Consider the following 23,786-nt stretch of genomic DNA (forward strand, 5'->3'; position numbering starts at 1 on the left):
GAGCCCCTGGTCTATACTGTCGCGTGCACACAGTGTTTGCCGAGCCCTGGTCTATACTGTTGTGTGCATACAATGTTTTATTGCTGGGAAAGCCAACTGGCAATGGCTACCATACCTCTTTGTTTTTGGATTCTTTCCTAAGTGACTTTTCCAAAACTCTGGCTTCATATTCGGCTCTGGGATGGTCCTGTGAAAGAAACCAAGTCAGCGAGAAGCCTTGTTAAGTGTGAGTCTAAGGCCCTCGACATAAGCACACATGACAAATTCAGTCCTTACGTTGGCCCTGGGCACCCTCTGGGGGCAGTTCGTAGCTGGCTGCTTGTATCATTTTCAATTTAGGACCCCCCGCCCACAGCCCGTCCAGGATTCTCCCCCTGGTTGGGAACCCTAGCCCATTGGCGTCCGTGTCCCGTAGGCAGGTAGTCTGTGCGAGGCTGCTGCCCGCCCTGCCTCCCACATTCTCATGGTGAACACCCAGCCACGAACTGGCCCCTGAGAATGTTCTATCAGGAGCCGTGGGGGTCGAAGAGATGCCAGGAAGTGTCAGCGAGCGCGGGCAGACCAGAGGCATCAGGCCTCGGGGGAGCCCAGAGGTGGTCAGTGAAGGGCGCTGGAACAGAAGAACGAGGGATACAAGAGGCCCAGAGGTGGGGGAGAAGCAGAGACCCCTGCCCGTGGTGGAAGAGCTGCAGGGAGCCGCGTGGCAGACAGACGGGTCGGTGTGCGAGAAGGCCCCTCTCCCGGGGAGACAGGCTACAGGAAGATAGAGGAGTGACAAACAATCCAAACCTTGACAGCCTCCTTCGGGAAACCAGGACGTAAAAACAAAAACAAAAAGATTTCATTACTTTGTGTTGTTTTTGTAAGAAACAGGCTGCATCCTCTAGAGCTCATTTTCTTGAGAACTAGGAAGAAGGTGGATGGACACGGGGGCCAAGGTGGATGTGGGGAACCGGGACCGGCTGAAGTCACCCCTGTGTGGGCTCGTTTGCAGCTCGTGGGTTCCGGAGGCCCCCAAGGGCTCGATGGCTGAGACTCAGGGAAAGGGCCCACAGGCCGGCCCGCTGGACACAGGCGTCCCTCTGCGCCGGGCACCAGCCCCGGGCTCAGATTCCGGGAGGCTTCCCCTCAGTCACCAGCTCCCCAAGGAGGCCCTGGCCAGCCACGGGGGGCAGGAGGCTCACTCGGGGGACTCGCTGGGGCCCGCCGGGGACCCGTGTCCAACGGCTCTGATCACCACCCCAAAACCAAGCGCCTGTGCCGTCAGGGGGAGGAGATCCCGGGAGGGGCTCCCAGGCGGTTAAACAAAGGGGACCCTCCCGCCCCGACCACACGGTGGAAAGGACATTCTAAATCTTCTAAAATAATAAGATAACTGCTCTTTGTTCTACTCGAATCTTTCTAATAGAAACAGTTACAGGGAAGGCGGCTTGGCCAGGTGGATGGCTGACCCAGACCGGGCCCTGGGGGCAGGGAGTCGGGGTCCGCGCGCGGCCACACCCCTGAAGAGCCGCCCGCAGGTGGACAGGGGCGGACACAGCCACCCGTGGAACGGGACGGCGGGACCTGCTGTGGCTGAAGTTTGCGCCCGGAGGGGGCTAGCTGGGTGACCTGTCTGGGGCATTGGCTGCTGCTGGGCCCTGCTCCAGACCTCCTGCTCCTTTAAGAGCCCCTCAAGCCCCATCGAGTGAGGACTAGGAGAGGCAAGAGGACACTGAGACCCAGAGGCTTCCCCCAGGTCACACGGCGAGGGTGGTGGCAATTCGGGTGGGGACTCTGCAGCCTGGCCTCCGAGATCGGCCGTCGCTAAGCCGCTGCGCCTCCCGCGGCAGACCCTCGCTCCCTCGTCCACGGACGACACTGTGGGGACAGAGCCTGCACACCGGCTTCCTGGGCGGATGAGTGCCCGGCCCCTCAGTCCCAGGAGGGAATGTGTCGTGGGGGGCCATGCAAGAGGAAGGTGAAAAAAATCGGTGGAAGAGATCTCCACGTCACGATGAAAGTGCCCAAGAGCTCTCTTCAAAAAAAGCACTGGGTGGGGGCACCTGGCTGGCTCAGTCGGTGGAATGTGCGGCTCTTGATCTCAGGGTTGAGAGTTTGAGCCCCATGCTGGGGGCAGAGCTCACTTAAAAAAATAAAAAATGAGCATGTGCTTCGTAAACGTGAGTAGAGGTCAAGGGGCCACCCCGACAGCTCTGCTCGGGGCCACAGCTGTCTTCCTCCTTTTACTCCCTCTCATCCCCGGGAATTCTGGCTGGAGCCGGTGATTTGGGGATGGGGCAGTGGCAAGCCTTCTCCTGAGGGGCCCTGGGGCCGGGGGCCGCCTGCCAGCCCGATGGCCACTCGCTCCTGGACGCCCCTCTCCTTGGCACACAGAGACACACAGCACCTGGCGGCCCCCCTCTTAGGAAGGCCTCGCTCCCACTTCCCCGCCAGGCCCGGCTCCAGGAAACTCTCTGCAGGCGGAGAGCGGGCTCTGGGGGCGCGGGTGCAGCACCCGGGGCAAAGGCTGACGGCCACCTCGGGGCCTTGGCCGTGGGGTGGCAGCGGTCCCCTCCCAGACCTGCCAGGCTGTGCCCGATGTGCAGGGGTCTGCGTGGCAAGTCTGGGCACGCGTCCACAGGAGCTTCAAGTCCGAGACTCCAGCGGACCCCAAAAGGTCACCCTGGCAGCAGCCAGCGACTGAGTACCGGGGGGACGGGACAGGGCACGGGGGGCGCGGGGACCAGCCTGCTCACCTCCTCCTCCTCGAAGCCTGTGAGGTCCCAGTGGTACCTGAGCCGCATCTGTTTCCGCTTCCAGTGCTCCATGAAGGTGGCGGCTGTAGGCGGGAGGAAGAGCAAAGTTACCCAGGACGGAGGGGGACTCTCGTCTCCGGCACCGTCTGGCCCGTGAGGTACCGACATGCCCGACCAAGAACTTCACACCAGTCCACCTGTTCTGCCCTCCTGCAGACGCCACGGGACAGGGACGCTCACCTTCCCATTTTACAGATGAAGGAACAGGCCCAGGGTCATCAAGTCCCGGCCAAGTTTACTCAGCCAGCCGGTGAGGGGCCAGGCAGCCTGGTCCCAGAGCCCGTGCTCCTAACATCCTGCTCCATCAATCTTGAGGACCCCAGGTCACAGGTGGGGGTCCTGAGGTCACAAAGGGCGAGGCATGGGCCAAGGCCGCTCACTCAAGCTTCAAGTCCCTGCAGGCAGTCTGGCTGTCGAGCTATTCTCTTGGCTGCCACATCCCGCTTCGTATCCCCAATAGACTCAACATAGTTCAAGTGCTGCCACTCGCAGGAAGCCCCCGATCATCCCCCTCAGCGTCGGGAGAAAACCCGACTCCTCCTGGGACCTCGCTCGCTCACGGTGTCCCCTCTCCCGGTCCAGGGGCCCTTCTGGTGTGTGCGGCGGGGACGCCGCCTCGTCCATCTGGATTCCCGGCACACGGCCCAGCACAGGCAGGTGCTAGGAGTGCTCACCAGATGAGGGCACGGCTCCTGTGAGCACCCAACTGTGGAGATGCAACTGGCTGAATCGGTGAATATTAAGGCTCCCCCGGCCAGAGGGACAGTCGGCAGAGGCTGAGGGTGGGGGCTCAGGACCGGTGCGGTCCTGTCGTTAAGGAGAGCTCAGGGCCCCTGGGCGGGAAGGTGCCCACACCCTTGGAAGAGCTATCACCTGATCTTCCTGAAACCTCACAGTCGTCACAGGAGGAGCAATCAAATGGCTTGTCTGACAAGCGGTGACGTCCAGATGGAACGGGATGAGCTCTGGCTCCCGCCCAGCAGCGGGGTCCGTCGCCAGGAGCGGGTGCAGCTTTGGAATGGGCAAGAAGTGCATGTGAGCCTGGCTCATCTCTGGGCTCAGAGAGCTTCCGTCGGTCCGAATCGCCCCCCTCCGCGTGAAGGAGAGGTGACAACAGGGCCCCCGAGGTCTCCTGTCTTTGAGGACAGCAGGCGCACCCAAAGTATGAGCCGCCCAGCCAGCCGGGCCGGCCAGGGAACGGCAGCCTCTCTAGGTCTTTCGAGTGGGGGTGATTGAATCCTGGGGACCGGCCGCCCCGACCGTGCGGGAGCGGAGAAGCCAGGTTGGATGGAGAGAGGGCCGGGGATTAGGGACAGCAGGAGGCCAGCGCGGTGCCGGTTGCTGGGACACGGTACACCGGAGCCAGGCGAAGCCAGCATCACGGAGTGAGGGCCTTCCTGCGGATGTCAGAACCACAGGCTTGGTGAAGGCTCCGCCAGAGAGGCCGGGAAACGGGGAGGTGGGGAGAGGTACCCTGGTCCTCCCCTTGGTCGCCCTCTGACCTCCCACCGGCCTTCCCCTTGGCAGAACCTACCGGGAAATGGGAAAGCAAGGGAGCAGGGAGGCAGCTCTGTGGGGTTCCAATGCGCACTCAGCAGACAGGCACCGAGCAGGAGTGCCATGGGGAGCACGGCAGCAGGGCCAGACGCCCGCCGTGGAGAAGCCGGGCCCGGGAGCAGTCCGGGGAGCAGGCCGGTCTGCGGCTGCACCACCTCCCAAGGAGCAGGACATGAGGGGGTTTCCTCGGCCTCTTCCCACATGTCCTCTGGCCACTGCGGTGGATGGAAGAGGTCGGCCTGACCCCTGTTCTGGAAGGCACCTCCCGCCTTCTCTCTGTCCTGGCCTTGCCAGCCCCGGGCAGCCCCTCTTCTCAGTCCTGGGGCCGAGCGAGAGCAGGAAGGTGCGGGAGGGCTGACTGCACACACCCAGGGGTTGGCCTGTTTACCTGCCCTGTCCCTGCCTCCCGTTTGTCCTCCCCCTTCCCCCCGGGCCCATCCCCACCTCTATCTCCTGGGCCACCTGCCCTCCCCTCACCCACCCGTGGTGTGATAACACAGCTACCTTATAATGAGGGCTTGCCACGGGCCGCGCTCCTGCTCGGGATTCACCGACGCGGGCAACCTGACCCTCGCCACGACGCTATGCAGTAGGGATGATTTCTGCTCATGGATGTACAAGCGACCCCCGAGACTCAGAAGGTTAAATGTCACGGCCATCAACTGAAGGGTAAGAGCAGGACTGGGATCTGAGCCGAATTCTATTTGGCCCCAGAGCCTACACGTAACCACTGCACTGACCGGTCCTCCGTACGGAAACTTGATGTTCTTTAAGGGAATAATAACCACAGTCATACTAAGTAGTCTGACGATTAGAGCAAACCTGTATTGCCATTTAATGGACGAGGAAAGGGAGGCACAGTCTGACTACGTTGCCCAAGGTCACACAGCTGGGCAGCCGCTCTTTGACCCCAGGCACACTTGCTTAGCATGTGCACTGTGAATCTTAAGGCAGATATGGGGGGGACCCTCTCCCAGAGGGATCTGTGCCAAGGGCTAAGACTGGAGCCTGGTGGCCAGGAGTGGAGGTGGTACACGGCCAAGCCTCGTTTGGCTTGATTGTGTTTAAGAAATAAAGATGTGTTATATAAAATAATTAATTTTCTGCTTCTTTAAAAATCAGAAGCGTTGGTACCGGAAGGCTGGAGCGGAGGAGAGACCCTCTGTGTGTCACGGTTCAGGTGCACCTTCTCCGCCTGGCCACAGACCCCACCACGCCCCACTGCTGGACTCCGTGGCACTGAGTTTGCATGCCTGCTCTGGAGTAAAGGGGTCCGGTCATGGAGCTCAGGCTTGGCCAGCAGGAGCAGAGATGTGAAGGCTCATGCTGAGCCCGGGGGGCAGGCCCCGCGTTTCAGCTCAAAGGGCATCATGAGCAACGGGACCGGGTAAAGGCAGGAGGAAGTGTGAATGTCCGTGTGTCCGTCCTTCGCAACTACGCTCCTGCGCCCCCACCCCCATACCAACCACGTGGACGGCGGTGGGTCCTGCTGGTTTCCTTGCTTTCCTTGGAGGCCCTGCCGGCGGGTTGCTTCTGCACGCCCCCTCTCCGTCCCAGCCTCAGGCCCTCCATGTAGAGATAACGCACTCCTTTCTACAGATGCATAAACTGAGGCTCTGCGCAATCAGGTGACCGGCGAAGAAGTGGCAGAAACCTGGACCCAGGACTTCCGGTGTCAAGACTGGCCGGGGGCCGGGGTGGTGGCATCCCCCCCCCGCCTGAGGGCAAGCTGTGGGCCGAGCCTGGTCAGCATACAGAAGAAACAGCCTCGATGACCACACGAGGGGGCCCCAGAGACAAGGCGGGGCCCCCGCATCCAGAGCCCAGAGGGCAGCAGACACCTACGAGGAAGTCCGGGCCAGGGCGGCGGAAGCAGGTGGTTGAGCTATAATTCTTTCCTCAAACATCTGTTTCAACAACACAATGTTAGACAAACACATTCTTGTAGGGTAGCTCAGAGGCGGCGGGTGGGAGAGCCGGACTCCGGGTCGACCCTGGATCACGCCCAGGTGTGGCCTCGGGCACGGGACCACCCGGCCTCTGCAGCCCCTGACGCCCCGTCTGCACAGGCGGCTTGACGACTGTGCCCCTGCTTGGGGCACTCCACGGCTCAACCCGCAGCGGCACTGGGGAGCCCCACGGAGGCGCGTTCCTCGGACCTGGCTCCCGTGGAAGGATCTCTCCCGGGTCTGGTTAAGAGGCTGACCATAGGATAAAGGGCCATGTGGGGTGTGGTTCCATCGATACGGAACAGCTAGAATGTTTCCTGGTAAATCCACTGAGACAGGCCGGGGCCAGAGGAGGCAGACTGGGAGCTGGCCAACACTCAGATTCCTGGGCACCACAGAATCTGCCTTCCCAACAAGCCCGGCAGGCCGGTGGTATGCACGCAAGGGTCTGGAAGCACTGACCCAGCCATCATCTGTTCTACTTCCCTCCATCTGCCTCTTGTCTTGTCTCACTTCTGCCACCCACTCCTGCGCCCGGAGCCCTGGGGGCAGGCAGAGCTCGGCCACTCACACTCCGCCAGCCCAGGGGCGCGTCCTCCTTGACATGCCGTCCCTGAGAGGAGAGACCAGCTTCAAACCTCTGGCTCCCAACACCCCAAGCGTCTGCTCGCCGCACACATCTCCTCCTCCGAGGGGGGACCAGAGATGCCTCCCCCTGGGAGCTGCAGGACCGACAAGGGCTCTCGGAAGAGATGGGGTTCAGGCACCAAGGCCTTGCTGGGTCGCCAGGCACCCTCGTTATGTGCCCTCCGAACAAGAGTTCACTTGCGAGCTGCCACTGGCCGTTGAGTTCCAGCAAGAACCCCAGACTAGCTCTCGCTACACCCCCACCTGGCTCGGGGTGCTCGGCTGGGCACGGCCCCGGGAGGGGCTGCAGCCACACCTCCACCGTCTCCTTAAGGTCGGAGCCACCTTCCTGCAGCTTCTTGCAGCTGGGCTCAAATCAAGCAACCTCCTTTGTTCTGCATGGAACTGACAAGCCGTTAAAACCCCATTATTATGCCATAATTTCAGAAAATTGATCCCAGCACATAGCTAAACGGGGCTCAAAGTTGCTTTGTGTGACACCTTATTTGAGGCTCTGAAACGTCATACATCGCAGGCGGCAGCGAGCTGGTGTCTCTGGGACCAACGTGTCAGTGCCCGGGCCAGCGGACCCCAATGGGGAGCAGACTTGAGGTTGGAGCCTGGGGTTGGTCACCCCGCCCGCTCCCCGTGCAGGCCGCAGCCGGTCCAGGGCCCTGGCACTGTGCCCGTCAGCAGCTGGAGGACAGGAAGGAAAGGATCTCCTGGAGGGCTATGAACAGATCACTGAATAAGGGATTTAAAGGAAACCGACCTTGAGATCTCTAATAATTATGCTTGACAGCGATTGTGCAGCCGCGGGCACTGGGGACCGAGGGGGCGTCCCCCTCTCCCTCTGCCTGCCGGCTGGGTTTGGACCACATCACCACCTCCCAAGCCCCGCAGACTCTTTCCTGTTGCTTCTGTCTTGATTTATAATAATTTTTTATTTATAATAATTTTTTTCCCAAAGGAAGTGCTTCACGGGAGCTGTTTGGCTTTTTTGTTATTTTTTTCCCCCCAAATGAGAGTGTGTGGACTGAACTCGGCACTTGACAGACAGGTGCATTGTTGTCTCCTAGGGTGGAAGCGAAGCTAGAGGAGGTGTGTGTGTGTGGGGCAACCAGCAGAGGCACAGATCTGCCCCTTTCCCTACATCCTGGGGGGATGGAATCACGTTTGTCTCTCAAGGACGGGGTGTTAGGAAGGGCTGTTCTGCACACAGTAGGTGCTCAATAAAGCACAGACCCAGGAGCTGGCGCACAGCATTTGATGAGTCCCTGCGGTACTGGTTGGCTGAGCGGTGTCCCTGCCGGCCAGCCCCTCACGACCGGCTCCAGGAAACCCTCTGCTCCCCCAGGAAGGCGCAGAACAGAGCTTGGAGAACGTCTGCAGGGAGAGAGGTGTCCAGAGCGCTAGTCTAGATCTGGGAAGCCGATGGGCGGGGGCAGAGTTTGTCGGGTCGGCTACAGATCTGGTCGCTGTGTGATCTCGGGCAAGCCATGCCCCCTCTGTGCCACAGCGTCCTCATCGGAGAGTAACGACCGACCCTCCCTCCAGGGCTCCTGGGACGTCGCTGAGGTCACCTCTGCAGGCTCCTGCCCAAAGGTCTGACACACAGTCAGCCCTTGGTGTGGGTTTGGAGGGGAGAGAGGCGTGTTTGGGGACAGATGGGGAAGCTGTCCCGGTCCTCCATCAGGAGTAAGAAAGGCCTGTGTCGAGCAGGCACGTCACCGAGAGCCGGTTAACCGTGTAGGCAGAGGGAGGAGGGACGAGCGGCCGAGTACGGGGCCTGGGGAACCAGAGGGCTGGGACTCGAGTCTTGCCTCTGCCTCTCAGTGCTGGGGTTAAGCCTGGGAAAGTTGCCTCGATTTGCTCATCTGTCAAATGGGGCAATAAAGCTATCCGCCTCCTACAGTCACTGGGGGCATTAAGGAGTCACTACACCTACGATGCTCAGCACAGTGCCCGGCGGAGCGCAGCGTTCGGGTAAGGGAAGCGGGTCTTCTCCTCCGGAGGGGGTGAAGGGACATATCCGACAGAGGCCCCTAAGCACAGGGTTTTATTTGAGCCCCAGCCTCCTTCGGTCCAGGCTGTTCTCACATTTCCGATAAGCAAGCACTCACCGAAGCGACGCAACAGCTAACACAACGTGATCGCCGGCCCCAGGCACGGCCCCAAGGATGTCACAAGGAACAACACCATCGAGGCCCCGGCACCGCTCCAGGCGGCTTGCACTATTACCCCCATTTTACAAATGGGGAACCTGGGGTCCAGAGAGCAGAAGCCACTTGCCTGAGGTCACACAGCTGCTAGGTGATGGGCTAAGAGGTCTGAACCTGGGTCCGGCCCAGAACCTGGCGGCGCCGTTAACCGCTTCCCCGCATCCGCCCATCCTGGTACAGAGGCTACCCGGCTGAGTATCGGCTCGGACCCAAGCGTCAAGCCGGCAGCCTGTGCAAGCTGAGTTCCACTGGGGGCTCGAGCAGGCTGCCTGGTGAGCCTTCCCGGCTCGGGGCAGGGACCCAGGAGGCTGTGCACCCAGCCAGCAGGTCTTTCAGTTTCCGCTGGGAGCTTCCTGGGCCCAGACCCGAGAGGCTGGGGGGTAGGGGACAGCTGACCAGTGCTGAGGTCCTGAGGAAGCCAGGGAGGCAGAGAATGAGGAGCAGAGGGCAGTGGGGGGGCTCGGAGGTGCTTCCCGGCGGACACAGGGTCTGGAGAGGTGAGGGCAGGCGGTGGAACCACACAGATCAGCAGCCCCAGCAAGCGGTCCTCCAACACAGCTTGAATGCCTCCCGGGGCAGGGCGCTCACCACCTCCCTAGCACGACACGGTGCTCACTGCTGGAAACCCTCCCTGTGCTGAGCTGGTGACCCACAGTTTCACTTGCAGCCTCGTTCGGAAGACTGCCTTTGCCCTCCACGAGACACGACAGCGTTCGTTGTGAGGCTATGCTTACGTCTGCCTGCGTCTGTCTCCCGCTCTGAGCAGCCGTCCTGGAACACAGGTGTCGCCTCCTCGCTCTGCGGCCTGCACCTCGCAAGGCAGAGTTCAGCACAATCCGTGGCTCCCAAGTGCCTGTCCTTGCCAATATGTGTGCGCTGACGCCGCTAACCCCCCGAGGCACCTGCCGCGAAGTCCCTCTCCTAGCTCCCCGGTCCTCGCTGGAGAAAAGAGGTTTCAAACCTTCTCAAGCAGAACTCCCGTGTTCCCCCAAACCCACAGATGAGCCCCCAAATGGAAAAATGGGTAAAAGGGCTGCTGCCGTTTTAAAGCAAAGCCGGGACTGGGTGAGGCAGGAGAGGCGTGCATCGTGCAAAACCCGCGGACCGGCTCAGGGGCGGGCAGGTGTGGGGTGGGCCCCTGAGAGGGAGCTCCAGCGAGGGCGCTGTGTCCAGGCACCACCCTTGCTGCACCCTCATCCTGGGGTAACCGTCCTGTCGGGTGGGAAACCCAGTGTGAGAACCACGGGGAGGCTGTTGGGTTTTAAACTTTTAGGGCCCAGACCCTTTGCTCCGACGAGTGGGACAGATGAGCCCAGAGCCGCGGCCGCTCGGGAGGGAGGGCAGGGCTGGGTGAGTCTGGGCAGGAGCTCCTGGGAGCCGGGGTGGACGGACAGTCCCGGATACTCTCTATTATCTGAGTGTGCACAGGCTGCGGGCACTCAGGGCCACTCCGGGCCCAGCGAGCGAGGGACAAGACTGGCCCGCCCCCTCCTGACCGCTGCGGTGTAAGGGGGGGGGGCGACAGACCCGCCCCTGTCAGACTTGGGCACGACCTGCGTCCACTCTGGGGTGACGGCCTGAGAAGGAAGTGCCGCGCCCCACGCATGTCCCGCGCACGTTCCTTCAGGGGACAGCGAAGGTGCTAGTACTCAAGGCAACACTTGCGATGGCCGGAAGCCCATGGAGCTTTCAGGGCTCAGCAGCACGACTCGCCACGGACAGCTTTCAGCTGGAGGCCCGGTAATTAGAGCCTAAGACGGTTCTGCACCGAGCTCAGGCCGCAGCTGGCTTCCCTCACCGCGCAGGAGAGAGGCGGCCCTGAGTGGTGCCTGGCCCAGGAGACAGGCCGCGCACCTGCAAGTTACACTCTGTCGGGGGGCGGGGGGGGCTGGTCGCAGGGGACGTGTGTGCGCCGGCGACGCAGGGGGCCTGCTTCCTCCCCACCCGGAGGCCGAGACCCCCGGTTCACAGTGGGGCGGGGGCTGGAACTGTACCCCCGGGCTTCACACGGAGCCCGCTCAGCCACGCCTGCCAGCTTCTTCACCCTGGGAATGGTCCTCGCGAGAGAGGAAACAAGGCGCCCGAGTCCTTTGTGATGATCAAAATGTCCTTTCCCCGTCGGGGGCCCTCGGTTTGGAGGCGTAGTTGCCTGGAGTCTGGAGTCTGGGGGCTGAGTTCCTCTTAGAGCTTCCCATGGGGCAAGTGGGAATGGGTGGGACAAAATCGGGGAGCCCAGGGCTGGGGAGGGAGGTGACAAGGTCTCCTGAAGGTGGCTCTGGTCCTTCCCACCAGCCCCCTTCCCCTTGTGGCCACCCCGTGCCCCACCCCCGTGCTCCCCTCGGGATATCCCGGCTTCTCACCATTGGCCCAAGCACCTGCCACGGAGCTCACTTTGGTCTCAAGAGCCCCCTGGCCGCCGTCCCCATCCGAGCTGGGTCAGACCTCCCTCCACTCCCTCCCAAGCTGCCTCTTACGTAAACCTGCTGTCTCTGACTCAAGGATAAGACACAAAAACACCTTTGATACCGTAGGCCGACTGCCCTGGCTTCTGATTCCTCCTGGTGAGAACATGGAGTTCTTTCCAGAGGGCCCTTGCTGGGTCTCTGGCATCCCCCTGCACCCTTCCCACCTCCTCCCTGCCCCCGGCAGGCTCCTTCACCAGGTCCCACACGCCTACCACCGGGCCCTTGCACATGCTGCTCCCGCTTGAATCCTGGATTGTAAGCTTCCAACAGCAGCGGAATCATCAGTTTGCCTCCCGGGCTTCCCTGAGCACGGGCACTTCATAAAACTGGCTGATGAACCCCCGACCCCCCACGGCCAGGCACAGTCACATACATCTTTACGTCTCACGCTGCCCCACGTGGTAGGCAGTGCCACCAGTGGGTGTGATGACTGTGCAGGGGCCCTACCGAGTCAGCTACGTGCTCAGCCCGGGCTGAGGCTCTGCAGCCAGCACCTCTGACCCTTGCCACCTGCTTCACAGCCCAGGAGGCTGAGACTTCCAGGGATGACAGGGTGAGGTGGGAGAGCCACAGCCTGAGTCCCGAGGGTATAAACGCCCACTGGGCAGCCCGGGCTGACAGAGGGGCACCGCGCCGTCTAGCAGCTCAGGTGTCCAACACTGCCAGGTCACCCTTGCTCACGGGTCATCCTACGGACCACTGCTGGGTGCTGGCTTGGCAGCCACATGGGCCCAAGGACCCTGAAGGGGCCAGGAGAGATGGCCAGGGGCCCAGTGGAGGGTGCTTGTGGAGAACCACCCCCCGAGCAAGCAGCCAGAGGTGGGGGCTGCAGCGCCGGGCCTGGGGCACGAGGCCTTGGGGCAGGAGACCCACAGGCAGGGGCTCCTGCTAAGGACACCAAGCTGCTCTCTAGATTGGAGGGTGGGTGGGTGGGTGGGGTGGTCGGTGCCAAGCATCTAAGGGGAGATGCTCCGGCTCACATCCTCAGCAGGACCCGTCCCAGAGCTGGTGGGCCCTGCCTGTCGCACCCCACTCGGTTTCCAGCAAGTGTGGAAATGTGACTGAGGAACCAGCCCCGCCGCTCAGCCTTCCTCGCCCCTCCTGGGTCTCCCGAGACACCTCTTAGCTCCTCTGCACCCCCGCCTCCAAACCACACAGGTTCGGCCCACCCTGAGCCCCCCGCTCCAGAGAGACCGGGCCAGGCAGCACCCTCAGCCCCCCAGGGACACCTGCCGCCCCCTCTCCTCGCTGACAGTTTGCTCGAACACCACCACGAGTCTGAACAGACTGCCTTGGGCAGGGAGGGAGGCTGTCCGGCTGGGCAGGGGCCGGCTCAGGCCCGGTGAGGATTCCGGCATCAGCCCTGTCCTGCCACGGAAGCTGGCTCTGCCTCCGTGGTCCCTTTTCTCCCGTGATGACAGACCTCCCCAAGCCTCCAGCCTCCCCGGGGCAGCTGCCGAGTTGGGAAGCCCGGGTCCCGACTTCGAGAGTTCTGCGGTTCTGAAACATCCTCCCGAATTGAGGGTTCTGGTGCGAGACTGACCACGTTTCTGCTCGGCAATGGAGCACCGGAACCAAAATCTCTGTGACCCGATCCTCACAGGTCTAGATCACACTGACCGGTAAGAGGTACACGCCTGGCCGACCGGTGGCAGCCTCTGTCCCCATGTGCAAAACGAGCAGCTTCTCAGCCCACCACTGCCCGTCGCACGCCCACCGAGCACAGGGTCGATGCTGTGTGTGCAGAGCCGGGCAGAGGCCCCTCAGCAGCAATGTGAGACTCCGAGACCCACCAGCAGGGCTATTCCCAGGCCCCTCCGTTTCTACACTGAGTCCCCGCACCGCAAATGCTCAGCACCTCTGCCCTCAACATCTTCAGAACTCCGCTCGAGGGGCTCACACCTCTTCCAGGGAGCCCGTCCTGACTTCCTTCCGCAGGCATCCTGACCCTTCGCTCCTGTGCCCTCTCTGTGTCCAGCTCCATCTCCTACTAGATGGGGGTCCCTGGGGGCAAGGCCCGGGGCTCTGGCACCCATGGGACAGCTCTGCACGCTGCTGCCCAGGGCCCGAATCCTGAATCCTCCCCTGGCAAAGGGGTAACACAGGGCCCCAGAGGAGGGAATGGGCCAGTTTGATAATCCAAAAACATCTGCAGAAGTGCATCCAGGCACCACTCACCCACCTCTCATGCCCCCAGTGTCTGAGTCAGGTGCCGCAGGGGGGAAGCATCCTGAAGGATGAGCCGTGTGCCTTGCACTTGGGGTGGCAGAGGAGTTAAGGGCATGGGCTCTAGAAACCGCACGTTCCATCAGGAGTTGAGTGACCCTGGGAAACTCCCATCAGCTGTCTCTGGGCCTTGGCGTCCTTCCCCGTAAAGTGGGCACGTGGAGCCTGCAGGGGCGCTGCGAGGACCCAAGGAGAGACGTGCCCCAGGGCCTTCCCAGCGTTGCCGGGCTCTCCTGGGTCAATGATCCTGGTCCCAGGAAAGAGGGCCTGCTCCTAAGAGCAAAGCACCCTCCTCCACCTTTCAAAAGGCAGAGATAGGAGAACCAGTCTGCATCCGGGACACAGCCCAGGGCCTCCTCACCTGCAGACACAACGGGCTGTCGCCTCCCCCGACTCCGACTCTCTCCCTCCCACGCTCATTCCTGGCCAACGCTGCCGTGCGAAATCTCACGGAGGAAGGCAGGCCACGTCGGAGCCCAGCCGAAGTCCCCCCTGCCCCACAGACCCAGGGCGGCCAGGCTCTGCTTACCCCAGAGGGCCATGAAGACTGAGAAGAAGACAGTGGCGGGGTTGTCAAAGAGGTGGCTGGCCCGGGCCGTGGCACACGCCGAGCTCATCTTCCAGTAGCTGCAGGTCTTGTCGCACAGCGGGCACATGGTGATGTTGTGTCTCTGGTCACACATCTCCATGCTGGAAGACAGACAGCGGCCTGTAGGTCCCCAGGGCCAGGACGTGTAGGGACTCCGCACTAGGAGCCACGCCGGGGTGGGAGAGGGTGCTGGTGCCAAGCCGGGGGGCGGTGAGGTGACCTTGGGAAGGGCTGCCGGCCGCCTGCATCCAACACCCACATCCCCCCACACTCTCCAGGGTTGGCTTCAGACACAGGAGGTACGTGCAGTCCCAGGTTGACCTGTGCTAGGAAGGGCCTTGGTTTGATTTCATGCCTCTTTGTTACCGCCTTAAAATTCTTCAGGATTTTGGACAGGGCTCCTGCATTTTCATTTTGCACAAGGTCTGCAATTTCCGCAGCCGACCCTGGGTGTGGCCCGAGAGAGGCATGTCAGTGCTCACCTCTCGTGGGTACCTGAGGCAGCAGGACTCCCAGCCTGTATGGGAGTCGGCAGCCAGCCTCCTCTAATAGTCGGGTGCTGTCCGGGCTTGTTCTAATAGCGGGAGCTGCCCAGGTGCTCACGTTAAAAGGCCCCGGAAGACAGCTAGAGGAACAGGTGAAGCCACAAATATGCTGTGCCCCCCTGTGCCCTTGCATGTCCTAGGCACGGTGCATATAGGCTCGTTCGCCCTGGTGGGGATGCTGTGGGGCAGTTGGCCTTGGGGGCTGCCCGGGTATCTGCCTCCCGGGGCGCTCTGGACGCATAGGGGAGACAGGGAGCTGGGCTGGAAGGAACACATCGACAGGCAGCTTGGAGTGGGGGACATCCACTGCGCAGGGCTCGTTCAGGAGCCGAGGGGTGCCTGGCCGGGACAGTGGGTCCCGCTGAACACAGGTTCTTATCCTGCTGGGCAGACATGAAGTCTGGGGCTGGAGCCCGGCTGCTGTGGAGGGACCGGAGGGGAGGTGCACGATGCCCAGTGCCTTCCCTCCTCCACCAGCACCCTGGCACTCAGGCTCTCTCCTGCCGATACTGGAAGACACCAAAATTCAAGGGCTGTCAGCTGTGTGAGCAGGAGCCTGCAAGGGCGTCCACCTGGCCCAGACCAGCTTTTGGGACTATTACAATCCCATCTTCATTGATGAAGAAGTAAGCCCAGCGAGGGGAAGTAAGTTGCTGAGGGTCACACAGCAGAGCGGGGACTGGGCCATGCTCCTTCACGGCTCTCGTCTACTTGCCCAGAGACCGCAGGCTCTCACCTATTGCTCCTGGGTCCTCCCTTGGCTATTCCTGCCCTCTGTGCCCCTGGCCAGGCCCTTTAGCCTCAGACTCAGTTTCTCCTTCTGGGAGATGAGGAGAGGAGCCAGAGTAAGGTGCTTCCAGCTCTACCTGCCCTGAACTTTCTCCTCCTGCTAACTTGGACCAGACACTGAGCTATAAATAGACCCCAGGCAGGAGTGCTCATTCCCAGAGGCTGAAGGGGGGGGGTTATTTTTGTTTCTTATTTCTGGATGCACATGAACTTATGCACACAGCTATGCCTGGCCCACAGCAGGACACCCGCTGAAAGGCTCTCGGGGACCCGCTGTGTCAGCCAGTTGGGCATTCTGGCTCTCTTCACAGTTACGCTATGAAAACACTGTGTGCCAGGCACTTTGTCAGGCACGGAGGTGGAATGATGATCGTGGCAAGGAGGCTGCTGCCTCGGAGCACCTGGGGAAGTGAGTGCACGTGCGCGTGCCTGCACGTGCGTGTGTGCGGGAGCAGGGCCGGCACACACAGGTGGTGGGGCTGTGCGGACCCCAGAGCCAACCAGCTCGGGCTTTAGGGCTCGGCTCTACCATTTGTAATCTGTGTGGTTGGGGGGTGGGGGGTGACTCAAACTCTTTGGGCCTCAGTTTCCCCATCTGTAGAACGGGGCTGCTGGGAATGAGCACCCATGCTGTCGGGACACTGGGGAAACTGGGGAATGCCCATGAAGCCCTGTTACTACCCTGGGGGTAACCAAGCACAGACAGTTGTCATGAACGGTCCATTTCCTGCCCCTCGCCGAGCTCCCTCTCTCCTGAGGGCCCTTCCTGGGTGGTGGCAGGTGTGGGGGGCACTGATAATGGCCCCCACTGTCTCTATGCTGCCTGGGGCCCCAGTGACCTGGCCAGAGGCTGGGGGGCCCAGAGCCCTGCGGGGGGCAGGGGCCAGACTGTGCAGCTCTGCCCGCCGCCCAGCCCGCCTCCCCGTTGGCATAAACAAGGCCAGCCAGATAAAAAGCCGTTTTTTTTTTTTTGCCGGTTTTAAACCCTCTGCCTCGCCCTTCATCACCCACAGCCAAAATAAAGACAAGGAATGGGAGGTCTGTTCTTTGGAGGGGATGGGCCGGGTTGGAGTGGCAGGCGGCACCTCGAGGGGCAGGGCCACCGGCTTCCCTACAGACTTGGACGGATCAGACTCCAAGGGGGTAACACACACCTCCTTCTTCGCCCAAGGCGCTAACCGGGCAGCGGCTGAGGCCAAGGTCGGACGGGCGTCCAGAATTCGCCGTGAATGTGGTTCACATCCCTGGCCACATGTCAGGACGTGGTGGCGCTGGCCTGGCCTCGGGGACCTCGGCGCCCTGGCTGTGCAGACGTGCCCGGGCAGAGCCTCCTGGCTGAGGCTCTCCTGGCAGCACTACCTCTTGGGGGGGTGGGGTAGGGAGGGAGGAAGGGAGGTGAAGCCCCCAGGGGCCCCTGCCACTTGCCATGTCACCACCCCTTGGGGCTTTGGAACTAAATCAGCATCACACCTGGGCTACCCTGATGGCCACCGTCAGACCCAAGCACAATGGTCTCATGTCACGTTAGGCAACAAGGGGACTAAGCTTCCTCTGCTCTGTCTGTGCCCAAAATAGCCCTGGAGGGGACGTAAGCCAGATTCCTTTAACGTTTCGATCCCGGGTGGGTGGAAATATTTTAGGTGTTACTCATGCATCAAAGCATCATTTACACAGAAGTTTGCCGGATATGGCCTTTCTGTGCTGTGGAGTTGTAATAAGCCGGTCTCTTGGCCAGGTGAGAGACTCGTTTGATCTTACTGACTGGGACTACTGATGAATTTTCCAAGCCGCGGCTCTGCTTTGGAGACATGGGGCTGAGTCGTAAGAGCTATAATGGAACTGATGTCCCTGGACTTCCCCGAGAGCCTGCACGCTTGTGGCAGGCAGGGCCGGCGGGCCAGGCAGCAGCGTCCCTGACCGAGGCAGGGGCCTGTCGTCTGGAACACACAACACGGTCACCTCTGGCTCAGGGCTCGCGGCCCTGGCACACGGCAGGAAGAGACAGGACACTCCCGTGCCCACCGAGGACCACAGCCTCCGGGCTCCCACTGCTTGACTCACGTTCTGGCTGCCACTTTGGGAGAACCACACCCCAGCACAAGGCCAGGCCGTCTCGGGTCCCCCGGCCTTCTTCCAAGAGCTCCCCGTGCCTGACGTAACCCTCGAGGAACCGCAGCAGGAGCATCAGCCCTGTGCCTGCGAAGCCCCCCGGGGCCACAGGGAGAGGGGAAGCCAGCGTGGAGAAAGGGACCCGGTGGGCGGAGTCCACGCACGAGACCTGAAGTTCCTTGTCACTGAAGAATTAGAAACTCATTTCAAAGAGGGCAAAAAACCTCCCAAGAAGGAAAAGGAGCTGGATGCTTATTTTACGTCATCCTCCGGACAAGAGAGTGTCTCCCGGGCGTCTGCGCTCTCAGACGGCGCTCCGCACCCCCTGGGGGGGGTGGCCCGCAGGTTCAAGGACCTGCTGGGCCAGGGCCTGCCGGAGGAATGCGGCTCCTCGGTGAGCAGAGGGCATGTGCAGGGAGGGGCTGCCCGCCTACCTGGGGATGTTCTCATCGACGGTGGCGCATCCATACAGGAAGACGATGATGCCGACCACGGACGCGGGGATGAGCATCTGGGTGTACACGCCCAGCCAGGCGAAGTACAGGCCAATCTTCTCCCCAAAGTACTTCCTGCACCGCAGGGCAAAGCCAAACAGAGACGAGCTTATGCTCACTGCAAACCCATGCGGGATGTGTGGCACCTCCCTGCCCGGCAAGGAGCAGCTCGAACCGGGCCCCGGCTTCTCCCAAGCAGGACTGAGAGTGGGTGGGGGCTCTGGACCCGGCCGTCAGGGGCGGGGTGCCCCTTGCCCTTCTGCACCCCGGGAAGGTGGGCCATTCTGTTTGTGAGGCCCAGGCCCGGGGCGGGGCGGGGGGGGGGCGTCGCAGTGGGCTGCCTGGGAGGTCGTCTGCTCTGTCCCAAGTCCCGGCTCAGTGTAAGAGCTGGAATGAACTCCGGCCTGGAGGCACCAAGAGAACCAACCCTCCTCACATTCAGCACCTCTGGTGCCTTGAGGGGGTTAATAATTTTCACGGGCTGGACTCTAGTCCGCAGGTCTCCCCACAGGACACGTATCTGCTCCCCTTCCTGCCCCGGGAGAGAGGACAGCTTTCTCCTTCCCCTCAACCCAGCCATGCAAGGAGCCCCACCGGCCACCCAGCTGGTTGAGTGGAGCTGGGCATTCAGGAGAAGAGGGAGAACATGATGGAAAGAGCCCACCCTCCAGTGAGCCTACGGGCCTACGGGGGACCTGGGGCCCCCTTCCCAAGCTCCTCACGTTCAGACAGGTTCCCAGGTGCTGAATATTCAGTGCGGTCCAAACCAGGGACTGGCCCCCTGCAGCCTCGGAGCAGCCAGGCCCACCCCTTCGCACCTGGGGTCCTCTCTTACCTGACCAGGTCGATGGGCTGGTACTTATAGAAGACCCCGTAGCTTGCCCACTCTTGGTACAGGAGCTGGGGGAGAGCAAGTGGTGAGGGCTTGTGGAAATGGAGCTTTGCTTCCCAGATCTGGTGTACTCAGCTCACAGGGACATCATTCATTCATTCAACAAATAGTTCTTGAGATTCGGCCGTGTGCCGGCTACCATGCGGGGCACTGGGCTTCCAGAGGTGAGCACGGCGGACACAGCCCCGAGCTCCGGGGCTTCCGTCCTGACCGGGGAGACCCACAGGAACCTTTCAGCTCCGGTAAGGGTCTCATAGAACTCATCGGCGGTAGGAGCTGAGCTGACACCAGAGTAAGAATGGGCTAGACGCGACAGAAGCTTCTGGAATCATTATGGAAGCCTTGCTCTTCATGATCTGATCCGGAATTGATCTAAAATGGCCGGACCCTGTGAGGCTTTTCCACTTAGGGTTCTCGGCTGTCCCTGTCAGACGCCGTGTCATTCTTTATAAAGGACAGAGACCACCACGCTCTGGAGCAGAGAAATACCAGTGGCAAGGCGTTCAAAACTCTCCTGAGATGGGCTGTCTGATTAACACGGCTTAGTGAAATAAATGAAATTTACACATGCCCCATTACCCCCCGGGCTCTGGGCAGGGATGGTAATGAGCTGGATGGATCGAAAACCTTGTACGAACATGCAGAGAGTGTCCTAAGAAAGATACCATGTTGGGACTGGTGATGTTAAGAGAGAAATCCCACCCATGTGGGTCAATGATGCTTCACCAGCCTTAACTCAAAGCCTAAGTCACACAGCTGGGACCCCCTGTGCCTGGCCGCCTGCCCCTGCCGGCATCAGACGGGGAACGGGAGGGAGGCAGGCGGGAGACCGCCCCATGAGCTCCCTGCGGTTTAGGCTCTGGCCGGCGTATTCTACTACGGCAGCCCATGCTGACAGATGCACCTGCCCCCACCTCCCCGCAGTCCGGAGCTGATGGCTTAATGTGCACCAGATATCTTTAGGTAATTCTCCGAAAATTAACGGTGTGCACGAAGGCTCGCTGGGAGGAGTCCTGCACCCACAGACCAGGGAGTCAGCTCTGAGAAATAGTATGCAGAACACAAGTGCTGTATTTCCTCAAAAGTCAACACACACATCCGCTCTGATCTCTAAAATGAGCTGTCTTTCGACTTTATGTCTTTCTGTAAGTGCCACGACGGGATGTGTTCGGCAGGGTCCACGTCCTGAAGGACTACCAGCAAGGCTGGCTGCTGGTGGGTGGCCTCTGGAGGAAGTGGGGTGCATGGGGGGCCCCCCCTCTGTCTCGGAGGAGAGAGGCGGGAGTTAAGGACACCACTCCTGGGCGGGAATGTGGGCTCTGCTGGACCTCCAGCGGGCATTCTGGGCTCTGAGTCTGAGTCCTAACTCCTGGGAGGGCCCCCTCCCCTCTGAGCCCTGCTGGCCATCCAGGGCAGACCCTCTTCTCTGAGCCTGTGGCCTCCACTATTCTGGTGGAGACTGTCCTTCTTCCCGGGTCAGAGGGGATCCCCAAGGGCTTGTGCCTCGTGAAAGCCACAGCGCTGGGGCTCGCCACGTCTAGGCAGGCCTGGTTACACGGACAACAACGAAAAGCCCCCAGTGTCACTCTGCAAACAGCAAACTTGGATGAGCTCACAGACCACCTCCGGAAAAGCAAAGCGGCCATCACTGACCTGGGCAGCTTCCTCCCCTCCATCGAAATCAAGCTGCTGATATTGAGCACACGCAGGCCAGGAGGCGTACCAGAGCTGGGGGGCAGAAGGAGGGAGGAGGGAGGGAAAGAGGGGGTCCGAGACTGGGCTGGGGGACAGAAGGCCCTTCTCAAAGGCATGGCCTCGTCACGCGGGCCCCTGCGTTCCCGGGCCTGCCCACTGACGCTGGCTGGCGCCCACCGTTCGCGGGTGCATGGGACAGCTGGGGGTACACACCCTGGCTCTCTGCACAACCGCTTTACCTCAGTGGAGTGTTCTTCCTGCCAAGAAGGGAACATCAATCACCCTGCAGCTGGCAGAGTGGAGAAGTCAAAGTCAAGATTTCCCTGTTATGGTTGGCAGAGCTCCGAGGGTGCACCTCAGCCTTGCAAGCAGGGTGGGAGGTGTCAGGCCCTGGGGTGGGCCAACGGGGCACAGTGGCCCCGGACCTCAGAGGGAGCCTGGCTCAACCCACCGGCATCTCTCGGCCCAGACCTCCCACCTGGGCCCACACGGCTGGGCAGGCCCGCTACGGCACAGATTCTGTCCTCAATTACTGTGTATGCACTTGCCCCTTGCCGTCTCTCCCTAGAATGGAGGCCCATGAGGGCCAGGTTTGCCCGGTCCACGTTATGCCCAGAACCTCACACAGGGCCTGGGGCAGATAACAGGGTTCCAGTAAGTAACTATGGAAGGAAGGAGGGAGAGAGGGAATGAAGGTCAGGGTCCTGTGGCTCTCAGTCCAGCATGGGGACGGAGACAACTCAATCCACATCTGGAGTAGCTGCCCCGCTCCATGTCCCCGGACGAAGGAACGCTCCCACTCCCAAGGGCCCCGAGTGTCTATGACTGTTCTGACCATGCTCAGCCTTGGCCCTGGCCTGATTCTTTGCTTAAGCATTCCTACGTGTGCTCCTCCTGCTCGGCACAGGAAAATGGCCTTGGCTTCACTGCACTCCCCTTTCCATCCTGTGACATATCCAGGGCCAGGCACTGGGGGCTCCCCTGCCACTGGTGGGACCAATAGTGGGGGAGCCACCAATTTTGTCGCTGGAAAGGCAAAATACTCAGAACCAGGTCACTTAAGATGGAGCCACTTGGGAGAACGAGAAGTTCTCCAAGGCTCTGAGTTAGAACCCAAACACCTACCTGTAACATTCCTCCCTCTCTCCCTCCCTTCCATCTGTCCACCCACCCACCCATCATCCACCCATCCATCTCCCCATCTAGCCAGTCATCATCCACCCACCCACCCGTCACCCACCCATCATTCATCCATCCATCCATCATCCACCTATCCATCCATCTCCCCATCTATCCAACCATCATCCACCCATCATCCATCCAATGCTCTTGGATTACCCCCATGGGCCAGGCCTGGTACTCACAGCTGGTACATTAAATTCAGTGGGCATGGGGGGGATGGAGGGTGGGCAGCATTCCGGGCAGAGGGAACAGGTGGGTCTGGACAAACCTAGAGCCATGTTTGCTGGGCCTGGTGCCCAGTAAGTAGCTCCTGAATAAGTAAGTGAATGAGATCGTTTTGGCAGCATGTGACCACCAGATGAGTAGTCTCAGATTAGTGAGGTGGTCAGCGTGGCTGGTGCACAGGGAGGCGGGTGGGAAGAAGGCCACAGTGGCCTGTGAATTAGGCCTGAAAGGGGGTCACTGTGGAGGGAAGGCACCAGACACTTGGCACAGGGGCACAAAGGCATGAAGGAGGATGGACTCCGAGGCCAGAGTTGGCCCAGGCAGGCCTGGGGAGGAGACGGTGCTTCTCCAGTGGGATTGAATTGGGTGGTGGTGGGGGGGGGGGGTTCTGCAAGTCACTGGGTCTCAGACGAATGCCAGATGTTCCACTAAAAATAACCAAATATGTCATTTTTGAGCTAAATCAGATAGCATCTTCAGCCGGATTCCCGGGCAGGCAAGTTGTATCCAGTACCAGAGGTTTAAAAACATGTATGGGGGGCTGGCGGGAGGCAGGAATGGAGAACATTCCATACACAGAGGTTCCCAGCCCGAGATCTGGGACAAGGCCACCATTGTGAGGTTCCCAGGGAAGCGTCTCTACCCACTGCCTCTGAAGGATCTGCTCTTGAGGGGCAAAAATGGGCCCAGAAGGTCTGTTCCCCACCCAAGCTGAAGGAAGTCTGCACTTGTTTGGGAAGTGGGAGGCAGGGCAAGGTGGGCGCGGGGAAGAGGCTGGAAGCCAGACGCTGGCTTGTGTGCAGGATGGCAGGATGGCAGAGAAGAACCTTCCTGAGTGAGGAGGACAGAGAAGTGGCCATGGTGGGGGTGGGGACGCAGGGAGCCTAGGTACGTAGGATCAGGGAGAGCACTGAACCATAAACAGATCACTCGGTGTCTCGGAGGCATAACCCCAGGAACACCAGCTCAATACCCTTTCCATTAGAAAGGGCTCCAGGTCAAATAAGTTTGAGAAACACAGGGTTGAACCACGTCCACTAGTCTCCCCAGTGTGTGGAGGGGGCTGTGGCTCTCTGGGGCCGGCGGGGAAGGCCAAGGTAGAGAAACACACCCTCGCTTTCACACGTTCCCCAAAACCCGCCCGGACACCTCTCAGATGCAGAGAGGTGGGTGCACACCAGCGGGCTGAAGTTCTGCCCCGTCCCCCCAGACGTGGGGCCGGAGTGTTGCTGCCCCATGGGCCACCACGTAGCCCCGCCCCGCCCACGGCCCTCCATCTGCTCTGCATCCACTTACTTTTCTGTCGTTGAAATCCATGTTTTCACCTTCGTAGTCTCCCTGTTCAGGAGAAAAGGAAAGCTATCACCACCTGATAGACCTTGCAAGGAGCTCAAATCCGCAATGCTTCCAAACGTAAGCACC

General features: G+C 60.9%; 1 protein-coding gene across 4 annotated transcripts in view; it reads right to left on the reverse strand.

The window, feature by feature from the left end:
* ANO1 (anoctamin 1) overlaps positions 1-23,786 on the reverse strand; it is a 137,485-nt gene that overhangs the window by 25,647 nt on the left and 88,052 nt on the right. For 3 of the 4 annotated variants that reach the window (XM_073883343.1, XM_073883344.1, XM_073883341.1), the window contains 6 exons: positions 23,661-23,702; positions 19,206-19,270; positions 18,311-18,445; positions 14,374-14,534; positions 2,727-2,821; positions 116-187 (listed from right to left, as the gene is read on the reverse strand). In XM_073883343.1, the coding sequence (XP_073739444.1) occupies positions 116-187; positions 2,727-2,821; positions 14,374-14,534; positions 18,311-18,445; positions 19,206-19,270; positions 23,661-23,702 (570 nt within the window). Of the gene's footprint in view, positions 1-115; positions 188-789; positions 802-2,726; positions 2,822-14,373; positions 14,535-18,310; positions 18,446-19,205; positions 19,271-23,660; positions 23,703-23,786 lie in introns of all 4 variants that reach the window. The other variant, XM_073883342.1, reaches the window with a different exon arrangement.

Source organism: Callorhinus ursinus, unplaced genomic scaffold (assembly GCF_003265705.2).
Source record: "Callorhinus ursinus isolate GAN/ISIS: 27379988/994484 unplaced genomic scaffold, GSC_fseal_2.0 scaffold51, whole genome shotgun sequence".
Lineage (NCBI taxonomy): Eukaryota > Metazoa > Chordata > Mammalia > Carnivora > Otariidae > Callorhinus > Callorhinus ursinus.